At 35.3% G+C, this 22,723-nt stretch overlaps 1 protein-coding gene across 3 annotated transcripts in view; it reads left to right on the top strand.

Annotated features, from left to right (window-relative positions):
- The window catches only part of SCFD1 (sec1 family domain containing 1), a 51,859-nt gene extending 29,638 nt beyond the window's left edge, over window positions 1-22,221 (top strand). For 2 of the 3 annotated variants that reach the window (XM_080345727.1, XM_080345728.1), the window contains 10 exons: window positions 920-990; window positions 1,890-1,969; window positions 2,533-2,595; window positions 3,611-3,686; window positions 5,842-5,895; window positions 11,112-11,164; window positions 13,729-13,762; window positions 15,025-15,090; window positions 19,185-19,253; window positions 20,193-22,221. In XM_080345727.1, coding sequence (XP_080201853.1) covers window positions 920-990; window positions 1,890-1,969; window positions 2,533-2,595; window positions 3,611-3,686; window positions 5,842-5,895; window positions 11,112-11,164; window positions 13,729-13,762; window positions 15,025-15,090; window positions 19,185-19,253; window positions 20,193-20,216 — 590 coding nt within the window. In that variant the 3' untranslated portion in view covers window positions 20,217-22,221. The remainder of the gene's footprint in view (window positions 1-919; window positions 991-1,889; window positions 1,970-2,532; window positions 2,596-3,610; window positions 3,687-5,841; window positions 5,896-11,111; window positions 11,165-13,728; window positions 13,763-15,024; window positions 15,091-19,184; window positions 19,254-20,192) is intronic. The other variant, XR_013922207.1, reaches the window with a different exon arrangement.
- The last annotated feature ends 502 nt before the right edge of the window (window positions 22,222-22,723 follow it).

The following is a 22,723-nucleotide window of genomic DNA, read 5'->3' as shown; positions in this document are numbered from 1 at the left end:
AAAAACTGGAAAAAAAAGATAAAAATAAAAATAAAATTGTTTTTCTTACAAGTACAAAGTACATTTTAATAAGATATTGTACTGTGTCTGAAGCTATCCAGCTTTTTAAATTAAGCATTGGATTACAAATTTGAAGCATTTATTTTCAGAAATTGTACTTCTGAAATCTTTGTATGAAACTATGGTCTGTACTAATAGTGATTTTCTTCTAGAAAAAAGTTGATGGTGTTCAAAATTTGCTGTAGTAGGTTATGGTCTGAGTAATACAGGGATGGCCTTCCACCCTTTTCATCTGGCAGAGGTGAATTTTGATTGCTATTGATAATGCTTCCCAAGAATTTTTAGCAGTGTTCTTCTCCAGTGAGTGCTGTGACAAAAGGAGGTGAAATCCTTCCTGAAGGCAAGTTGGAAGGTCAGGATTTTTTTTCCTGACCAGAAGTTTGTATAAGTGCCTTTGCAGCCCTCAAATTTTTCAGTACAGTAAACCATAGAGCTGCATAAACAAATTGTAGAGCTAAAAAGTAGTATGCTGTGGGTTTTATTTTTATGATTTTTCTTTAGTCCCTCTTTCATTGATCTCTTCCCTGATAATGCTTGCAGCCCCCACATAAAATAAGACATCATGCCACTACATAACTGATTTAGTATGTTATTTGAAGAATACTATTAGCTACAAGCAAAGGGGGAGAAATGTAAGTAAACTTTCAGAAACAGTGAGCCAGTCTAACCCAACTTTTAATAAAATTTCTAGATGTCTTTCTACCATTTTATACACTGAACGAGACCATGTGTGTATAATAGATAAGTATTAATGTCATTATTGGAGGTCTGAATGTGTAGATATATATATATAATTACTGAAGAGCAATTAACATAGCAGCATAGTTACAACTGAAATTATTTTTGTTTTCTACTGCAGCGGGAACTCCAGAAGACAAAATGCGATTATTTCTTATCTATTACATAAGCTCAGCTCAGGCACCTTCAGAGGTATGTATGTTCTTTATAGCTTCCAGCACGAAATTGTACCACACAGGATTTTTCTGTATCATTTCGGCACCAAATAGATAGTTCTGATTTTCTGTGAAGTATGAAATGCCCAAGAAATACTAAACCTTTAAATAAATTGTGTAGTATTATCAGAGAATCTGCTCACAAAGCTCAGCCATCATTTCAAAGGATATGAAAGAATACGAATGAGTAGTAAGAATGAAGATTATCTTTTGAAATACTTAGTTCAGAGTTACTGCAAGACACATCTTGGCATGCTTTCTATTATTCTGCTCCACTGCTCAAAAGAAGTAGATAAACCAAGACGTTAAGGTGACTCTTTTCATTCCATCCTTGTATATTCAAGAATAATTTGATCAGTTGACTAGTAGATGAATAAAGTTGAAATGCTTCTTGTGTCAATGTCTGAATAATTCAGGAAACAATTTCTTAGTATTTCTTTTGAACTTACGATGATTTTTATTGTAGAAATACTGTGTGGTAGAAGAAATATGTTGGGTTAGGCAAAGAGAAAGTATTCTTGCAGATGTATATTAACTCTTCTTAATTTTTATTATCTGCTGTTGTGACATTTTACGGAAACCAGTATTCTGTCAGGCTTTTAAAAGATGCTAATATAAAAGACTGTTCCCATATCTGAAAGTGCACAGAATTTTATTTCATGAATATTGTTAAGTTTAAAAAAACCCAATCATTTTAAATTATATTTTCATACTTGGTAGGAGATGGGATTAAGACTCATAGTTACTTTTAGACTTTGGTTAATGCTATCACTTTACACTGCTTATTTAATATTTAGATAAGGATATCTGACTTTCCACATAAAGAGAGTTAAGAGTAGTTTCAACCTGTTGCAATTCTCTGCTTCATAATTTCAGATTGATTTGGAGCAGTATAAAAAAGCGTTGATGGATGCAGGTTGTAATCTTGCTCCTTTGAACTACATAAAACAGTGGAAGTAAGTAATTTCTCTCCTACGTGAGGGTGTAACTGGGTAATTTTACAGAACTCAGCCTTGTTGTCAAAGAATTATGTATTATTTCTTATACATCATAAATCATACTTAAACGTTCATTCTGCAATAATTTTTTGCTATCATTTGTTATGGTAATACATGCAAATCTTATTTTCAAACTAAACTCCAGTTTAGAACACTATTGAACATGACACATAGTAATGTATTTAATGATCTGAGACAGAAACAACGTACTGAATTAAATAAAAGTTGTGCACGTTCAGATTCCCAAGTGTTTTTGGTTCATACCAAAGGACCACGCTGCTTGTCATTTACTCCAGTTTTGCATTGTATCAAAATAAGACTTTGTCTTTTAAGTATAAAATGTAATTCCTTTCAGTTCCTAAACTATTGTATTCCTAGACAAGAGGGATGTATGTAATACATAGTTACTTCCTGAGAGTTTGAGAAGCAGAAGTTCTTTACTTTCAAATGACCAGAGTGAAACATTCTATAGCAGTGTGTGCCATGACATGAACATTTGGTTTCTGTCCCTGCTTTCACAGGGCTTTCACTAAGATGGCTTCGGCTCCAACCAGCTATGGAAACACTACGCCTAAACCTTTGGGGTATGCTTTGGTTAATTTTCTCTAACTCTTTGGGTTCTTTTAGCTTATTTTAGTAGCACTGAAAGTGTGATTAGTGCTGTACGAGGCCTAGACTAAAACATTTCCCTGTTTGTAAAAAGCTTCAAGTTACAGACAATTCCAAGCACTCATCTCCCCTTAACAGTGCATAGGACTTACACACACGAAAATAAAATGATCTGTGACTAAATACATAAAGTAACTTAATATAGTGACATCTGCACCTGCAGATAGGAGAATTTGGCAGCAGGAGACGCATATATGACAGCCATCATTTTGAGCCTTATTTAATCAATGGAAGAAGATGAGAACAGCCCTGTGTATTCAACACTGATTCCTGCCAGGGCTTGGAGACTGTCAGGGATGCAAGAACGTGCTGCTCTTTCATTAGCATGCCTAGACTGGATGTCTGTCTGCTTATTGAAAGGTGCAGTTATTTATTTCAGGACATGAAAAGATAATGACTGAGCTAAGCGTACATATATCCCATACAGGTTATGGGACTTTTGGATCTTTTCATGCTTGAAAGGATTTGAATCCTCATTACCAACTTCACTTACAGGAATGCACTCTCGCTGTCATAAGGAAACTGTGGTGCAGTGTGGTTAGAGAGAATTCCAGTGCTGTTTCTTGTGGAAAAATTGCTGTTTAGTTGGGTGTAGACACTGAGCATCTTTGTTAACTCTGGTGCTTAGGACACCCACTTAAAAGGAGCACTCAAATCTTCACATTACTGAAATTGCAAAAATAAACAGTTCAGTGGATTAAAGACTAGAACTCAGGACTCCTATTGATAGGTGAATATCTAACTGCTGCATTATAGGTAGCTTCCCCTGCACTTGGTTGCCATGTGGTTTGAAGAATATGTTTCATGACAAGTTGAATGATTTGCTGCTTAAGTTCTATCAACTTTAGTGGGAATTGGATGTCAACATAACGCTTTAGAATGCAAATGAAAAAAATAAGGTCTTACACATCACATTTTTTTGGTTTTCAGTCTGTTTTCACGTGTTATGAATACAGGATCACAGTATGTAATGGAAGGAGTGAAGAACTTGGTACTGAAGCAACAAGTAAGTTTAAAAACCAATTTTTTAAAAAGTCTGTCACATGAGGATTGTGAAGATTCAGAAAAACAACTTTCAGTACCTCTGTTATATTAATAAAATTAATTGTACTGTAAAAAAAAACCAAACATCAACCTCTGCTGATGGATAGCTCAATCACTTTGTAGCTTCCAGTTTTTAGATAAGTAATTAATAATGTTCAAATTTTCTTTGAATGTCTCTGTTTGTGAGGAATTAGATTCCAGTATGTGTGATTAGGACTGATTTTAGCATTATAAAAAGAGCAGCTGTGGAATACTCAAAATTGACTAGACCTTCATAAACACCAAGAACACCCCTCCATGTCTTTATTTAGAACAGCATGTATTAAATGCATCTATTCCAGAGTGACTGAAAGGCTGAGTGTGTTCATTCTCTGTTCAATTAAAATTCAAGCATTTCTGGTTTTCCCACATAACTAATGTACAGCAACCATAATCTTGAAATGTGCTTGAAAATCGAAGTGTGTTTATAATGACATGGCTACCTTCAAATATTCACTTAACTTTAGAAAATATTTCTGACATGACTTGCATACAAATTTCAATGTACACACCTGAAAAGAAAACAGACAACAAAGAAAAAGACACTGGTTGCGTAACTTGTGGTAGCTGAAATTTTGAATTGTGGTTCCTAGAAACTTGCTTCCCTGTAGAGGACACAGTAATTTATCCAGTGTGCGCTTTTGTCAGATGGCAATAAATATTTACAGTTTAAAATCTTAATTCTGTAATATTTTGACATCAAGATTTCTAAGAAAAAGATTGTTCGCCGCAGTATAATTCTTTCTGTAAAAAACAGAATTTATTTTAGAAATGCAGCACATCAAAACTAAATAAAATTAAATCTCATCTCTAATTAAATATGCATCTTTTTGACATAATTAATCTGTAACTGTTGTTTGTTTTAGTCATCCTGTTATACACCTAGTTTATGTATGACATATATCAGCTGTCACATTAAAAAAATAATTAAAAATTGTTTTTGTGTGAATTTCACTATGACTAGATATGATAAGTTACATTGCACGGTTACAAAACAGCAATATGTCATGAAATTTAGTTGAGGAAACCTTTTACTATGCAGCTTGCCTCTATGTTTTGTATGCGTATTTTATAGAGATCTTCATGTAAACTATTACTTGTAACAGCAGATAAAAATTATATTCCTGTTCTTCTTGTGTTAAACATTTCTTTTAACATGTGTAGCTTTAAAAAATCGGTATTATTCTTGACAAAATGACTTGCTTTGTTTTGAGTTCTGAGTAAGAAGCCACAGTGCTGATATTTTCAGGACTTTTTTTTTTTGTGACTTTTAATTCTTTTTCCAGCTGTTTTGGGGTAGCCAGATAAAATACTCTTCTTCCTCATAGTTTTAAGTTGTTGTATATCTGTGGTGTTTCTGTAAAAGTTAACTTTTTATTTCTTGTTTAATCGTTCAGGGATTTACACTGGGTTTTTACTAGTTGTTTTTCAGTGTTATTTGTAGAACATCCTTTGGAATGTCCTTTTTTGATATATTCTGTCAACAAGACACATTTCCAGTGCCGTTGCTATGTAACCTGTCCCTCAGTTTATTGTAACTAAAGTGATTTGACTGTTTGTTACTTCATATCTTTTGTCCAAGCTGACATTTTCCATCTTAAATAATGACAAGTCATCTCGAATCTCACCTCAGTTTATTCCTTTCCAGTTCAATGAAACATTTTTGCCCAGGATTGCTTTTTTTACCCATTTCTTTCACAGCAGTAGTTCTTTTTTACAATCACATTACATTCTCATCTTTAGCATTAAAATTCTTTTGTTAAATTGTGCAGTATTTTTTTAATAAGAACTCAAATATCATCACATATCTGCATATATTGGTAACACCTAAATACAACTCTTGATTCCATTTTCGCACTTTTTTTTACACTTTCTGTTCATCCCCTAGCTAGTTGCTTCTCAGACAGTGGCATTTTCTGTACAGAAAGCTGATTTAGCTTATGGTAAAAATGCTCAACCTTTGAAAAAAGTTACTGTTTAGTATTGCAAATGTAAACTATTTCGTAGTTAATGTATACCTGTGAATAATTCCTAGTAAGCATTTCAGCATTCCATTAATTTCGTGTTACGTTTTACAGAATTTACCAGTCACACGTATTTTGGACAACCTCATGGAGATGAAGTCAAACCCTGTGAGTATAAGTGCCTTCATGTGGAAAGAGGTAGAACAAATGAAGTCTTGAGGCTGTGATATGCGATATGTCATGGCTGGTTTTTTCATGATAATGCAGTTACAGCTAATCACGAAGTATCTCAAGAACAGAAACATTTTCGTAACTATTTCATAAGATTTTTTTGCATAAAAGTAGCTTCTTAACAATGACAGTTTATTGTGTCTCATTGGAACCGGTGTTTTTGAGGTTTTCCTTATTCTAAGTTTCTGTAAACCTTGTGCAGTACTGAGTTGCTGTTGCCCCTAAATTTAAATTTAGACTGTGGGCTGAAATTTTCTTTGCATTAAGGTGACTTTTTTTCTTTTTAATAAGAGCGCAATTTCAGAAGTAAAGTAGTTCCAAAGAGGGTATGTAAGAGAAAATTTTGTTTCCTTCATCTTTAAGGCTTTGTTGTTTAGGGAAAAATATTTTCGTACTCCTGCAGTCTTTCAGTTTGCAAGCAGACTTGGTTTTGTGTCAGAGAAGTCCTCTCTTCCCCTTGTTTCTGTCAACATTTATTCAGACTTACATAAGTTACAAACTTTTGACACACTTAAATGTTGGCTAGATAGTCAAGACGTTTGCTAGACTTGCAGCTAAAAATAGCCCTAAGTCTTTTACACATAGTGTATAGTCAAAGCAGGCTTTTTATCCTTGCTATGTATTTCATTCTTTCAGAACTCTTACGTAAAACTGTCCTTTGCACAAACTTGTTCTGAAAAAAATTAGAAGTAATTTAGCAAGCTTTAATGTGTTTGCCACATCGTATCATTCTTCCCGTTTTAATGGCATCAGCTTCAGACAGAGATACAATTCTAATATCTCACACTGGTTAGTAGATTCAAAATGTTCTTCTTACTCCACTTTCACCTTCAGGTGTTCACTATATGTAAAGAGAGACAAATAATGGTTAAATATGAAAATTATCAACGTGCAAGTAATCTTGTCTTTTCTTAAACTGTACTTCGTAGCTAATATATGTCATGATGGTTAGCAAAAACATTGCTTTCTCTTAACAAACAAAGAAATGGACTCTACTTTCAGTGGCGGTGGATTGCTGTCCCTATTTTCCAGACTTGGAAAAGCTGTACAGGGCTAATTTTGTCTAGTCAACCAGTAGAGGTCACCCAGAATACTTAAGGCAGAACGCTGGAATTAAAAACTACTGATAACTTACATTTAGGTCAAAAATGAAACAATTTTTTAAAAAATAAACACTAGTTCCCTCAGGCTACAAGTTCAGGAATTTACTTGGAAAAGTTTACAAGTCGTATGGGGCTTTTTTTCTGATTAGATACTGTCACATTTCACTTAGCAGAAAACTGCCACAATCACTTTGATGATTTAGAGAAAACATTGATCTTCTCACTTGAAAATGCAGAGATTGAGCCAGTCTGTCAGATCGAGGCTTCGCGTTTCACTGCCAGGTTAGAGACTGGAATTCGTGGCCCAAAACAGGGAATCCTGCTTTTCAAGTCATAGGGAGTCCAGGCAAGCCTAAAGAATGATTCTCCAAAAACCTGTAGGAAAATTGACAGTGACTTTTTGAGTAAGTTCCAGCTAACAATTAAGCCAGAGAGTCATTGTGGAGTAGGTTTAGATTTGCTGTACCATCAACAGAAGTGAAATTGTATCTGGAAAACAGCAATGTATAAAATACACCACTGTGGCCTCTGTTCATCTTCTGATATTTGACATCCTTTTCTGTTCCCCAGAATAGAAAACTGTTGCACTGCAGGCAAAATACAAGGTGGGAGTGGAGAGAGGGGAAGTTTAAGATTCTATTTATTTTATTTTTACAACAAAGAAAAAACCTTTTTTATACTTCATTGAACTGTACTGACCACCGTGATCAGTTTATGAAATGTACACGCAAATAGAAGTCATAATGCAAATTAGAACAGATTAATGAGAAGTCAATTATTACAGTGAATGTAAATACTTTAAATTATTTTCTAAATATAAACTGCGAGAAGAAGGTAAATATATGAAAAGTACAGCTTGTACCACCAACATTCGCAAATACGATTGTCAGTTGAAATGAAATTTTAAATTTGTTCAGAATGATATGCTGTGCAAAACTCTGTAGAGTTGTCTGTAAATCACTTTGGGTGTTAGTTCACAGTATCACAGTATGTTTGTGATTGGAAGGGACCTAAAAGATCATCTAATCCAATCCCCCTGCTGGAGCAGGAACACCTAGGTGAGGTCGCACAGGAACATGTCCAGGTGGGTTTTGAATGTCTCCAGAGAATGAGACTCCACAACTCCCCTGGGCAGCCTGTTCCAGTGCTCTGTCACCCTCACTGTGAAGAAGTTTTTTCTCAAATTTAAGTGGAACCTCTTGTGTTCCAGCTTGATCCCATTACCCCTTGTCCTATCATTGTTTGCCACCGAGAAGAGCCTGGCTCCATCCTCATGGCACTCACCCTTTATATATTTATAAACATTAATAAGGTCACTCCTCAGTCTCCTCTTCTCCAAACTAAAGAGACCCAGCTCCCTCAGCCTTTCTTCATAAGGGAGATGCTCCACTCCCTTAATCATCTTCGTTGCCTTACACTGGACTGTCTCCAGCAGTTCCCTGTCCTTCTGGAACTGAGGGGCCCAGAACTGAACACAATATTCCAGATGTGGTTGTGCCCGCTGCTGCTTGTCTCACAAGCAGGGCTACCAGGAAGGACAAGTGAGTCCCCACCAGCATTTTCCAAGTCCTTCAGAAGCAGGAACAGATGGAACAGTTCTTATGGACAGTAATACCGTCCTGTAATTTTTAAAATTTCTCTAGATTGTTTAACTATAGTTAAACTTTTTCTTGAAGTATTTATTCAGAAACTTTCGTTAATGACCATAAAGTTATCCATTACTTGTTTGTTTGGTTTGGTTTTGGTTGTTTTTTTTTTAATAGTGACATTTATTGGTGGAAGCCTGTTTTTAGGCAATTTATTTTGGCATTATGTTTTCATAAAGAAGTGTTCTCTTCATAAATCTAATAGCATAGTTGCTTCATTTTGGTATCACTAAATAGAAATTGATTAAAACCTTAAATCTTCGTAACACAAAAGGATAATGTTGTCAAGTATACACAAATTTTAACCCATAGATATGAAATTGAGCACCACTTCCTATAGAAGTGGCTTGATTCTTGAGTAAGGACAATCTTTGATAAGTAAACCTCTAATATTTTTATGACAAAGTTCCAAAGGGGTTTAGCCTCCGTCACTACAGTTTATGTGTTCGTGTTGACTTAAGGGTAGATAAATCTTATTTGTGATACATATGAGTGGAAATATATTTTAGTCAATATCGTCCATTTCAGTAAATACGGTGGTTTTCAGGCTAAGGATCTACATTACCTTTCATACATTGCCTTTCATGCATTACAATGACAAATTACAAAAAAGGCATTTCCTTAGTCTGACTAGTCATGTTAGATCCTGCACAAAAACAAATACAGGCTGAAAATCAAGGATATGTCCACGGGTCTTTTTCCATTTTAATTTGAAATCTTGAAAATTAAGTTTACAATTTCAAAAGTATGAATTTTATTCTTGAATAACTTAGGGAAGTCACAAATTCAGTTGTATGTAAGGAAACCACCATACAGTTGTTTTTATTGGCAGACTAGCTATTTCTTTAAGCAAATAAAATGTAGTAGGATTTCTTTCCCTGCACCCTTAGAACTGATTTCAGCAGGAATGTTGTATTTAAACAACAGAAAAAATGAACTAGTTTATCACATTTCTACTACTTTACCACTTTTCACATGTCTGCTTACACAAGCCCACAGTGAAAGAAACAACGACAATAATACATTCAGTAGAACATGTTTGTAATATTGGGGTTTTTAACTCTAATGTTAGTTCTGGCATTAATCTGTAATTTCTTTCTGACAAGTGGGGAAGTTGCATCTCTTTGTCAGAATTAAAGGTTTCTCAAATACCTTTCAGTTTTAGTGTAGCAATATCTGTCTATTCCCAGCGCTCTCATTGCTTCACAGTCGCAATACCAACTTTCTGTACGAGGCTGCCAAAATCAAGAATGCTGGCAGACTTTACAAATTCAGTTGAAATTCCCGGTGGAGCATATAAAAGCATTTTACAGAGATTCAGTGTGAAATGAGATCTACATTATTTTTTTTAATTGAAAGCCAAACTTGAGGATAAGAGACTTGTTTTATCTAATTACATGGAAGTCTTTGATATCAAATAGATTTATTTTCTCTGTGTGTAACCACCACATATATACTAAGTATTTTGTAGTATTTGCTTTGTGAGCTCTAATAAATTCCCCAGGTAATCTGTCTACTACCTAAAAAGAATTACTTCTGCTCTACAGAATCATCAAAACACAGAGATCTTGTATGCAAGCACCCAGATGAAATCTGCTGTGGTTCTGCATGCAGTTTATCCACAAACTAAACTTCACAGTACCTGGATGAAAATGTAGTTCTATAGAAAGAGAAGAAAGCCAAGTAGTTGTCAGAAGGAGTTACTAAGAAGTTTTGTTTTTCATCTGTAATAATTGGCAAAAATCCTGCTTGTTGCCAATAAAAATATTGGAAGTGCCTCAGTGTTTTGTGTGAAGAAAGAAATTTTTCGTATAGTTTAGACAGTCAGGCTTTTCAAATTCTTGTGGAACTCATTTCTTCTTCATGAACTTAATTTTAGTTTAATAATAGTCATAAATCATAAAATGAAAAGGGTAAGTTCTGTAACAGTAGCAGAGTTTGATCTGTCTTGTATTTAGCATTCATTGCCATAGAAGTGGTTTGGTTTATAATATTAAATCCATGGCAGATCTCTGTAATCTGGAAAATCTTAACATTTATAACTAACTGTGTGATGTTCCTCTTAAGCTGGTAACACCTGAATTTTTGTTTCTGCATGCTGCCTTTCTGTTGGGATTTATTATGCAACCTGTGTATTTTGTGAAGAGTGTGTAATAGTCAATTTTAGATGAACCAGAAGCAAAAAGCTCGATAGCACCCCTCATAGCTCCTCACGGTTGTTTCTTCTGCACTGGTTCAGTTATGTACAAATGCTACTAATATTAGTGGACACCACAATTAATTTTAAATGATGTGACTGCTAAATGGGAAATGTTGCTTTGAATGATGCTAATGTGGTAGATAGAAGCAGAAATCCATAAGCCAAAATTCTGATCTTTTGAGATAAATATGTACTTCTTAATAGGAGACAGATGATTACCGGTATTTTGACCCCAAGATGCTACGAGGCAGTGACAGGTGAGTTTGCTGTGCGTTTTGCTTCTTTCCTTGTACCCTATGAAAAGGCTAACTTAAGAAATCCAGTTTTCTTTTACTTGCTGACTACAAGTAATTAATTTTAATCATCAGTTCTAAGTTGATGTTGAAAGAATTCACAACGGGAACTTGGATTAACCAGATACATTTTTATAACACTGCAAAAAATAATCTTTTGTTCCAGTGACTGAACATGCCTGCTAACAAGTACATTGATTCAGTCACAGGAATGCGTACTCATTTTTAGCGATAATAAATGTTAGAATTCTTTATAGTTGTACCGCTTGCTTTCTTTGAAACTTTGTGGTTTTTCACTGTTAAATTAAAATGTCATTGGTTAGTACACCAAAATTTCTTCATCACTTTTTAAACAGCTAAAATTTTACTTGAAATACAGCCCTTCTTTAGTAGTTTGTTAATAAGTTAGCAAAAAAGTAATTAAAAATGGACTGCATTTGCTATTGTATAGGCAGGCGCACATATTATATTGATGTACATATGAAGAGAGAGTTGGATATAGTTTATTTTGCCAGAAACTACACTCAAAGTTTATAAATTTGTATCTTTTGCTTTATGTCTTTTACCAATAACTGTGGCAGATAATCTCACTTCTAATATCCTAGAAACAAAGAAAACACTTAATTTTAACTATCTTCTAAAAATAATTCTCATCTGCGCTGTGGGAAAGCAGTCAGCTCATGTAATCGCCTGATTTTATTACAGGACAAATATGGATAAAGTAGGTCCAGACTTGGTTTTAGTTATTTGCATTAAAATCCGTCCCTGATTCCTCTGTTCTTGAAACATGGAAAGTATATTTCTGAAAGCATAAGTAGTAATAGGAAAACCATTTCAGATAATATATGTTTTATTGGAAAGTATTGTCACAGATTATACAATTTCAAATATAAGCAGATTTTATGTTTCATTTTAATTGCAACTTTCATTGTGTTGTTATACTTTTGTAGCATTTTTTGAGGATTTTATGCAAAAGTGCAAAGATTTGTTCTATTAAAGCCAAAGGGGTTTTCTCATGTCAGTGTGTTGTTTTTACCCACTCCATGTATTTCTTATGTTGCTTTAAACAATGTGAAGATATGTATTTAGAGCAGTTGATAAATGTGCCATTCTGTGAAGCTGAATAATCATAAGAGGGAAAAATTTTAAATTTCTGGTTTAGGGTTTGTTTGGGCTTTTTACAGAAACTCAAGTTACATTCCTTAAATCATATTTGAGCACGACAACAAAACTCTAGTATAGTCACATAGAGGTTTGTCTTAATTCTCCCTTCAAATGATGATCAAAAAACATAGGTTAGCTGACTTGAGAAAATATTACTAATTTAAAAATCAATATCAAATAATATAATCAATGGAAGGATATTAAAAAGCAACTGAACTTTTTTTTCCTAACCTACTCCTGTTTTAAGAAATATTGGCATTTCTACCTATTATTTTTAAAGAGTAGGGACTGCATTACTGTAATTCAGTCTTGGCAAACCAATATCTTTATACTGTGTCAAGTATAAACAGGTCTTGCCTTCTGACAGTCAGGCAAACAGTTCTGTGTATGGGGAGTCTGTAGTATTCATGACAGATCACAACAGTGTATTAGGGACACCCATTCCCTCTTAGAAACTGCTTTTCTGATACTCTGGAATATGTTTGGAGTGAACTGTTGTTGGTCACTCAGAGATCTGGGAAAATTTCTTGAAATAAGGGAATAGATGAGTTGAGGGGAAAATGCGATGCTTTTAATCTGTGCTGGGATGCAGGATGGATTAGACGGCCTGGGGCAGCAGGTGCTGTGTGTGAGGGAAGGGAAGGGCTGGAGGGAGCCTGGCCTGGCACAGTTTTCCCTGTGCTTTTCCCATCCTGAAGGCACAAGGTGGTGCAGGACAAGAGGTTTCTCCTCATCTCCCTGCTGCATGCCTGGGTGTTCCAGTGGAGAGGAAGAGTCTGTACCACCCAAACTCTGACTTACCTCTTCCTCCTCAAATCATTTTAATCCCAGCGTTGTTGCTGTGACACCTGACAGCAGGACACCTACCTGCTGCCTGCGGTAGTTTTTGAGATTTTGAAGCATCAGTAAGTGCAGATGCTGCAAACAGACTGGCTGCCCTTGTTACAGTTCCAGTAGGCAGGATTTGGAAGTTACAAACCATGCTAATGCTGATGAGTTGGGGTTTTTTTAACTCACCGTATTTGTTCCCATCTAGCAGCACTGTAGTTAGATCTTTTAAGCTCTAAATGAAGTCTTGTCATGAAGCTTATGATTCAAACAGCAGCCTTTAAACTGATGAAGTAAATCTCCTGTTATTCCTGTATTCATTCTTTCCTGTTGAATGAATTATTTTCTATAACAAGTCATTTAAATGAAGTATTCAAAGAATGAATGCAGAAAGGCCATTATTATTCTATTTTATATTTTTGTTTAATACTATGTATTGTTCTATAAACATGATGTGTACGTTATACTTATTTTGCATATTTATATGAATCTCCAGTAAAATTTAAGTTGAAGTTTGTTTGTGGGTTTTTTTATAGCTCAGTTCCAAGAAATAAAAATCCATTCCAGGAGGTAAGTCACATAGAAATTATTTTTTTAGTGTTCATGTGTTTAAAAAAAAAAAAAGAGGTCCTGAAGTACCAGTCATTTTTGGTGATCATGATTAAGAAAATGAGAGGTCTTGTTTGCAAAAGCCACTTAGGCTAACTACATCTAGTGTTAATTATAATTAGCTGTTATGCTGAAGAAATCTTTTCATCTTCAAAGGACTGTGTAAGCATTAACTAATACTGGAGAAAAAAAATCTAGACAATTCTTCTGGAGGTAATTACAGGGATTTGTTAATATCATAATTGGGTACTCAGCAATTTAAAACCCCCATTTTTGTACTCGATCTTTAGAATGCTCTCTAGATTTAATCCTTTGTCTGGCCTTAAACAGCAGTGTTGGCCACTGATTTAAGTGACAGTGTTTGAAACAGTGTCTGCAATTAAAAGAAAAACGCAAAACCACAAGTTCTGTAATTTCCTACAAGTACCAGTAACTTTCAGTGTTTTTCAACATAAATATTTGCAAATAGTAAAAGTATTACTTATCTGATTTTACTACCACGTTTCACAGGAAAAGGCTTTGCTTTGGAAATGTACAAATGTCTCAGATTTCTCTTTAAATGTCCTCATCATCCTCCTGAACAAAAGAAATACCATATAGTATCATATATATGGCTGGCAGGTGGTATTGCAAAAATGTCAGTAATAACAAAGTCTATATAAAATTCATATAGTGTAGTCAGTTTGGGGTATTGAATGTTAAAAAAATTAGGCACCTATTAACTCTTCTTTTTCTATTCATTAACCATTCTCTTTTAAACCTAGCCCAGAAAATACTGATGGCTTTTACCTGTAATATTCTAGATTATTACTAGAAGTAACTGGGAGGGGGAAAAATAATGAAAAAGTGTATTCCTTTATAACAGTATTTTATTTGTGTCCCAAATTAATTCTTAAGCATCCATGGAAGTTATTTAACTGTTCCTGTGGACACTGGAGACATCTCCACACAAAAAAGCTAACATGTTGAAACTGCAGATGTTTCAGATATTTCTTACTAGCAGCCAGTGATATGTTAAAAGCTCTGCTTGCTATTCTGCATCCCACTGAAATTCTTCTGTTATCGTGTTTCAGGCAGGAAGTCAGTAGTTCTGTATCAAGTTCTTTTTAGACTGAAGTGTGGTTAGGATGATTTTTGCTGTAGGCTTCATGATTTCGTATATATTTTGCTACCGAAATGTACATATTTGAATGCATATTCTGATCATGTGTGTTACTTTTTAGGCAATAGTGTTTGTAGTTGGAGGAGGCAACTATATTGAATATCAGAATCTTATTGACTACATAAAGGTATGTGCACTTCAGTTGGTTGTAGTCTATAACTGATAGAAACCAGTTTTATCAAGTTTTCTGTAACATTTAATATTCAGAAGATTAAGTCTATGAAATTAGCCATAACATCCTTACTATATTCACAGTCTGGGAAAAAAACTGTGTAAGAAATCAGTAGAAAATGGGGGTTATTAATTCGGACCAACAGAGAGTTACTGTTTCTAGTATTTTTGCTCACATTTCACTTTTGAATTGAGTACATAAACTACATTCTGCTTTGTTTTGTCTTTCATAATTTACACACTTAAGTGGTTGAAAGCTGTCAGCAGAAGTAGCTGACTGAATTAACCTGTCTTCTGTGCTGGTACATCAAGTGTCAGTTTGGCTTTTCGAATTGTTTGAGAGTCCTGTTTCCAGCTTTCATTTACTGGTGTCAAATAAAGCAGCTGTAGCATATCATAGCCTCAAAAGTAAGAAACTGTTCAGAATGATCTAGTTTTCATAAATCTCGCAAAATAAACACTATAGTGCTTTTTCATATGCAGCTCTGCAATTTGAAGTCTGTTCAAAAAAAGGCCTACAGATAGCTAACTTTTTTCACAATGATCTTACTTTAGCATGATATCATTTCACAAGCCAACATAATGCAAACACTGTGCTATCTGTCAAAGCAAAGATCAGGTTGGCATCAATATCTGAGCATTTATTATTTACCCACATTTAGAAATTTTTGTTAATGAGTTAATGACAGGTCATTCCTGATATGCTGGATCATTTGATTCTATATAGAAATCATAAGAGGTCTCATATGCACAAAGAAGAAAAAAATATAACCAACTATGTAATGCTGCTCTAACAGCTTTAATTTCTCTGGTTCCAGCTGGCCAGCCTAGCAGAACACATGTATACCAACAATCAGTGGATAAAGTAGCTACATCATTGGCCTGTAAGGAACGGGGAGTTGGACTCGATGGGTCCCTTTCAACTTGAAATATTCTAGGATTACAGTTCTTGAGTGGCAGGGCTGGGATCCGAACACTTTCCACCAATAAACAATATACAAAAGAATCTGGATACATTTTTGAAGTAGGTAATAAATTATTTAAGAGCAGCAGCATACCATTCTTCCTACCAGATCTTACCTTCTTCATGGTACACTTGTCCTGTCCTGTGGCGGACTCGATTGAGGCTTTTCCCACAAAACAATAAATAATGGAGCGTTAGTCACTGAAAAACACTTGTTCCACAAAACAAGCACTTGAGAGTTCTATGTTTGGTAAATCTTGAAGAATGGGTAGTCAGAATGTGTGTGCTGGGTTGTTTTCCTCCTCTAACAGGCAGCCATTTAGGAACAGAGCTGGTCTGGACAGGGGAAAGGAGAGGAAGAGGAATGCAAGTTAAGTGCTTAGCTGAACCTAAATAATTTCTTTAAAATATTCTTGATAACTAGTTATAGCATTCATTGGGGCATCTGTGTGTACCAGAGTATTGTCAAACCTTTGGCTTCCTTAGTTTACCCAAAGCCACTACAAGTGCCATATTAATTCAAAAGATGCCCAGCAACATGTATTTGTGATGTGCATGCATTACTTCCTACTAAAATAAAACTCTGAATCCTCTAGAGGCTAGTAGACTTCTCCAAGATGTCACTGCATAGCAACAGAGCTGAGGTTTGCTGTGTATGCATGTATGTCTATATGTGTGTATGCAGAGCATTTGCGTGATGACAAGGTAAACACTCAGTGCTTCATACAAAGTGGCAAGAAGCTGAAATTTCTGAGAAATAAGAGGCCAAACAGGAGGTCAGTTGGTAAAGAGATGGAGAGGACAGAAGGAACTGAAAACTATAGGAATGGTAACGTTAGATCTTCTGGAGAGCCAGAAGTTGGATGTAGTTTTAATTCTTCTGGAACCCATGGACAGAGGTTTCTTCATCACCAGTTGTCACAGGTGAAGGGTGTTTCTCCAGTCAGGCTGCGTACATGGCCAGGGGGAGATGCCCTCCCAAGAGGGAAGACTCCCTCACCTCTTTTCCACTTGGCCGTTTGCTCTTGAGAAAACAAAAAAGGTTAATGAAGCCTTAATTCCATCTCCCACCCCCCAGAGACTTGTCTGCCTCTCTCACAGGCCTCTCCAAATTGCTTTTCCATGTGGTACGCTTCCAGCATCTGTTCTTTCACCAGATGTAGCTTACTAATTATTCTAATATTCAATCAGTATTCCTCCAGAATAAAAAGAGAAAAATCAACAGCTCTGTTCCTGGAAGCAGATACCACAAAGATTTTATTCATGGCTTTGTTTTTCTAAGCACTATCTGCTTTGCCAGTTTGCCTCTGAAAGCACAGAAGAAAGTATTTTAAAACTTGCTAAAACAGAAAGCAATGTTCATTCAGCTTTGGCATTCTGGGGTTTTTGTAGGAGAACTAAGAGGAACCCTCAAATCCAATTATTTGCAGTTTTGTGCTAGAACGGACTATTTCACAAACATCAAAAAGCAAATATTTATAATGGCAGATTGTGCCTTAAAATAGATAAATTGGCCAAGTTCAGTTCAACATGCTGAAAACGTGTCATCAAAATTGCAAGCCTCTGAGAGGAGACTTGCATATTGTTTTGCACAAAAAGAACTTTGTGTGTCCCTTAATTTCCTTTAGTGGATGGCTTGATAATCCATTCCAATTCACCTGTGATAGACATTGTCATTTATCTCAAGAAATGTAAATCCAGCATAGTTTTTCAGTCATTAAAAAATATGGGACTTTGAAGAGTACCGAGGTGTTTTGTTTTGTTTGGTTGTTTTAACTTGGCTCCAGTAATTGTTTGGAGATACAGCTCTTTGTTTGAATAGACTAATGAACCTTTAAAATATGTATGCTTCTATTTAAAATTACACTTTTAGAAGAACATATATGAGAGATTGGAAGTGTATATTAATGTATTTCAGATGTGTCTGAAAAGCAACAGACTCATTTCACAATGATCTGTATGGTTTAAAATATTTTTGGTACTAGGCAGAAACAAATGCTGTTTGGTCGTACTCCTGAAAGTGGAATCTGTCAAAATACCACTTTAGATCAAAACCAGACCTGTTCAGGCGTCAAGATTAAGAAAAAATGGCCTCAAACGTGGGAAGATGCAAACTCAAGATCCTGCTCAGTGACAAGAATAGCTTATTACCACAAACCACTCAAAACTAATAAGGATGAGGACTTGAACGAGGATTACCATCTCCCCCAATTAGCATGTGACCACCAGCTAAGGACTGTTTGAATCTGTTTGTGTTACTTTCTGCTGAAATGGCACAATCGGTAATATGTATGAAACAAAATCATTTTTGTCAAGGCTTAAGTTCCTATATTGCTCTTTAATAAGTAAGTTTTACCTATTTGATATAGAAAAAGCAATATAATTTAACAGCAAAAACAGTTTCTCAAGCCTACGCTTTAACTTTGAGGAACCATGGGATTATTAGCCCAATGATAAAAAAACTTGAAACCTATGTATTACTTAAACTGATTTTCACTTCCAAAATGCTAATGTAGCACTTTGGCAGCCTTACTGGCAAGTGAAAACTGTTCAACTGTTCTCTGCAAACGAGGTTTATTATACATCTGATTGAAATAAACATTTTGTTTCAGATTCCCTTTACAAAAGTGTACTGGTTTTAATATCGTCCTCACATGGAAAAGAATTACAGGTTGAGGTTTTCAGGTTGTAACAGAACGGAAATAGTAAATACATTGTTACTATTCTTAGAGCACTGCCCAGGTATTTTAGGGGGTAGAGTTTGCTCAAGTAAGGTTATTACCTTCCCCAAGCCATTCATAGATGTGTCAGAGAACGTGGCATTCTTCTGAGTTTAAATGTGTAAAATGCCCCATTTTTTTTGCTTACTTTCTGCCTCTGGTCTCTCATTTTCCACTGCAATTTAATTACAGGATTTTTTCCTCTGGTGGAACAACTTTCTTTTTCCAGCCAAAAGTGTAGGACTTCAATATCATCCAGAGTTACTTTGTGTTGTGTTTGGTTGGTTTTGTTTTACACAATTAGTTTAAGCCACTTCTGCTACTCTGTTAAACACTTGATTTCTTCCTGTCTGTTTTCTTTTATAGGGTAAACAAGGCAAACATGTCCTGTATGGCTGCAGTGAACTTTTTAATGCTACGCAGTTTATAAAACAGGTAGGAATATTTGATAACTTCAGTAATATTTGTTACTTCTGTAACTGTGTGTTGATTTATATACCCTTACATCTCTCCATTGATTAAAAAAAACCACCACACTCATTTGTGAAAGGTTAACACTTGTTATCTGTTTTCACTTGATTGAAATGGAAGTTTGGAGTAATTATTTTTAATTAACTTTTGGAGGCCTGTATTGTTAGTGTGAGTTCACAGGTAAGACAGGTGAATAAGTTCAAAATAATCAGCCTTAACATAAATCCTAATGAAAAACAGGACTCAGTTCTTGATAGTTTCACAAATATCACACCTTACGAGGCTATTCTAGTGACATTTACAAGTTGAAAACTGCTATTCAATGGTGATCTTTAAACTTTGTCCTATTTATAAATACTGGCCTAGTGGTGTCCTAGTGATGTCCATACCTATATTAAAATCAATCTTTTAGTGCTGTTAAAAACACTTTCATTACCATTACTTCTCTATGCCTCATTTCAATACAAATGCAAAATAAAAATTATTCACGGTGGGCAGCAAAGAGCGGCCCTTCAGTCACCACCTATGGTTTTGCTTCCTACTAAGATGAGAATGAACTATTATTCAAAACTACATTTTTAAGAATTAATTTAAATTCTTGTTGTACTTGAAGAAGACCAATAGAACTTATGAGCTTGTAGCTCTTCTGTCAGAGTTAACTTTTATGTTGACTTCACTGTGTACAATGTACCTTTACCTCTGAGATTTATTCAGATATTACGATTTGAAGCTCAGATCCTCTCCTGTGAGGATATGCATGAAGCATCGATTACGAGCATACTTTTCATTGTAAGAGACAACTGAAGCTTATAGGATGGAAATATTTATTGTATTAAGTGGATATCAGTTTGACTGAAAGAATAAGCTTAGAATCCTAACGGTTTTCTGTCTCTTCATGTTTAGCTGTCCCAGCTTGGCCAGAAATAAGACTGGAACACCATTACCTAGATGGCAACGTGATGACAAAGAACTGTTAAAACATTCAGATGTCTTCATAATTATGATTTTGCCATTATATTAAAACTTAAACCTGTTTTCATTAATATGATAACTTCAAAAAATCTGTAATTAATACAGTGTATATCAGCGTTTCAGAAATAAACCTTAAAACCTGCTATATTTTGGTAGGGGTCAGTTTCACATTATTACATTTTAAATGTAATATTAGCTGGTACAGTATATGATATGGTATATGACAGAGCTGGCTGAAGAGCATAGCATTTTCCAGTTCTTATATATAGTTTCTGTTACAGTAAAGAAAGCAATGGCTTGAAGGAAAGATCAAGTCTGTCTTTAGAAGATGTGTTCTTCTTGAAAGCCAGACTGTCTTTATTTAACAAAATTGAAAATGTCAAAACTGCCTTTTAGGATCACAGACAACCAGCCTTAGTGCAAGAGAACTACTTCTTACCCTTTTATTTCCCTAAGGTTGTTGTACTGAGATTTGTGCAGTCTTTGTTTGATGGTCCAAAGATGTACTTGAAGATACCTTCAGTACAAGTTTCTGATACAGTAATTCAGTTTTCCTCTTAAGGTTAAGAGAAAATTGCTTGCCTACACAGTCACAGTTTCAAACTGTGAAATCTTTAATAGTTTTTTTTTTTGCACCTTTTATTGTAATTGCTTTGACTGTTATGTATGGGAATAAACCAAGTCCTACTCACAGAACAGCTCTTAAACTGTTCTATAAGCACAAGTTTAAAATACAATTTTTAATGATTGCATGAGGTAGGGGGCATTTAGTAGTTCAAAGAACCTCTTGATATAATTTTTTGTCAGTAATGCTAGCTCTGGAGAGTGCATACAGGATTGAGAGAAGGTAACAACACTTTTTTATAGATGCAGGTCTTTACCTCTAGAAACAGCGCTGCTGGTGGTGATGAAGCAAGAATTGTCTTCAAAATGACACCTAACAAGCATACTCAAAAAGTGAAAAGAAAACATTTGTTGTGGGTTTATTAAGAAACTGAGATCACAAGAATTACTGGCTTACTGTAATTTTTTCAGCAGGTTTTTTTTTGCACTGTTCTTCAATACTGAATGTTAATTTTGTTCTAAAGGGAATATTTTTTTGCCCCAGATGGATTTTTTTTTCAGAACATCTATAAAAGCAGTTTATCTATTTCTTAAAAGTATCACAATAAAAAAAATAAATGCATAATCTAGACCATGTTAGCAAAAAGTAGTAATGTCATTTACTTATCTGAGCTCAGTGTTGTAAGCTACTCCACACTACTGCTATAAACTTCTAACTTTGCCAAGTCAATAAATATATTTAATGTCATGTTAATTATAGTTGTTGTATGTGAGCACTCTCCCATACAGCAATCAGCAAGGACTCACTGTGTCAAATGCAGTTCATTATTCTAATTCCCTACATATACACTATATTTGTTAGTAAAAAAACAAGGTCTAAATGCATTTAGAAAATGAAAATTACATTTAAGGTATTTATTGCTTCCTGTGGGAGTTTATTCTGGGAGCTTGAAATAATCCATCCCCAAGAAAGCTGTGCTTCCTCTGCAGAGAGTTTTAACTTTGCAGCTGCCAACCAGCTTCTGAAAAATATGACCTTTTGTCCAGCTCTTGTGATAGGATGAGCCCTGCTTGTTTAAACCAGGAGCAGTCCTAAATCTCAGCTTAACAGAATTTGCTGGTTGCTGTGTTCAAAAACCTAACCTGTAGTCTTTACACTGCCTCTGGAGACAGGTTTGATTTGTGCCCAGCTTCATAGCTGGATCTTCAGGTCTGTTATGTGAGCATGTGCTGGTCAATTTGGGTTTTGTTGGTTTTTTGTTTTGCTGTGGGTTTTTTTATAAATACAATTTTAGTACTTCAAACATTCTTCTCTTTCCTTTCCGAACTAGATTTCTGGTTTTGCTGTATTAGCAGTCTTAAAGTTCTCTGTTACCATTAAAATCTCAGATTTAATACTTTGTAGAAGATCACTCATCGTTTTTCTCACAACCCAAGATACAACGTGCTGGTTTTTGTTACTTGGCTCTTTTCCGTAAATACCTCCTGTGGAATTAGGAGTGTAGAAGGATGTACAAGAAATCTCAAGGTTAAAAGTAAGCTGGCTCTTGGGCAAGCTTATTCAATTTCTAGCCAGTCACTATGCCCTTCACATCCTGAAAGGTGCCTCAAAGGCCTGCGCCTAAAGAAGAGGTTGTGCCTGGCTCACTGACTCTTAGGTAAAACAGCATCATGAATGCTGCCGGTACTAATAAACATTTTAAGTGGCTGCATGTAGGACTGGGGAGTTTTGGAACTTTTGTAGGCTCTTCCTCATTAGAAAAGCTCAGGCAGGACTGGCTGACAGGGCAGCACCGACAGCAGCACCGGCCTCTGGTACAGCAGCTCCCGTGTCGAGGGACTGGGAATTCTTTACTGGGATCTACCTTCCCACTTCGGTAAGTAAAAGAAGCACAAGG

The sequence above is a fragment of the Nesoenas mayeri genome (assembly GCF_963082525.1).
Source record: "Nesoenas mayeri genome assembly, chromosome: 5".
Taxonomy (NCBI): domain Eukaryota; kingdom Metazoa; phylum Chordata; class Aves; order Columbiformes; family Columbidae; genus Nesoenas; species Nesoenas mayeri.
The sequence above is the reverse complement of the archived record's forward strand: the minus strand, read 5'-3'. Positions and strand labels throughout refer to the sequence as shown.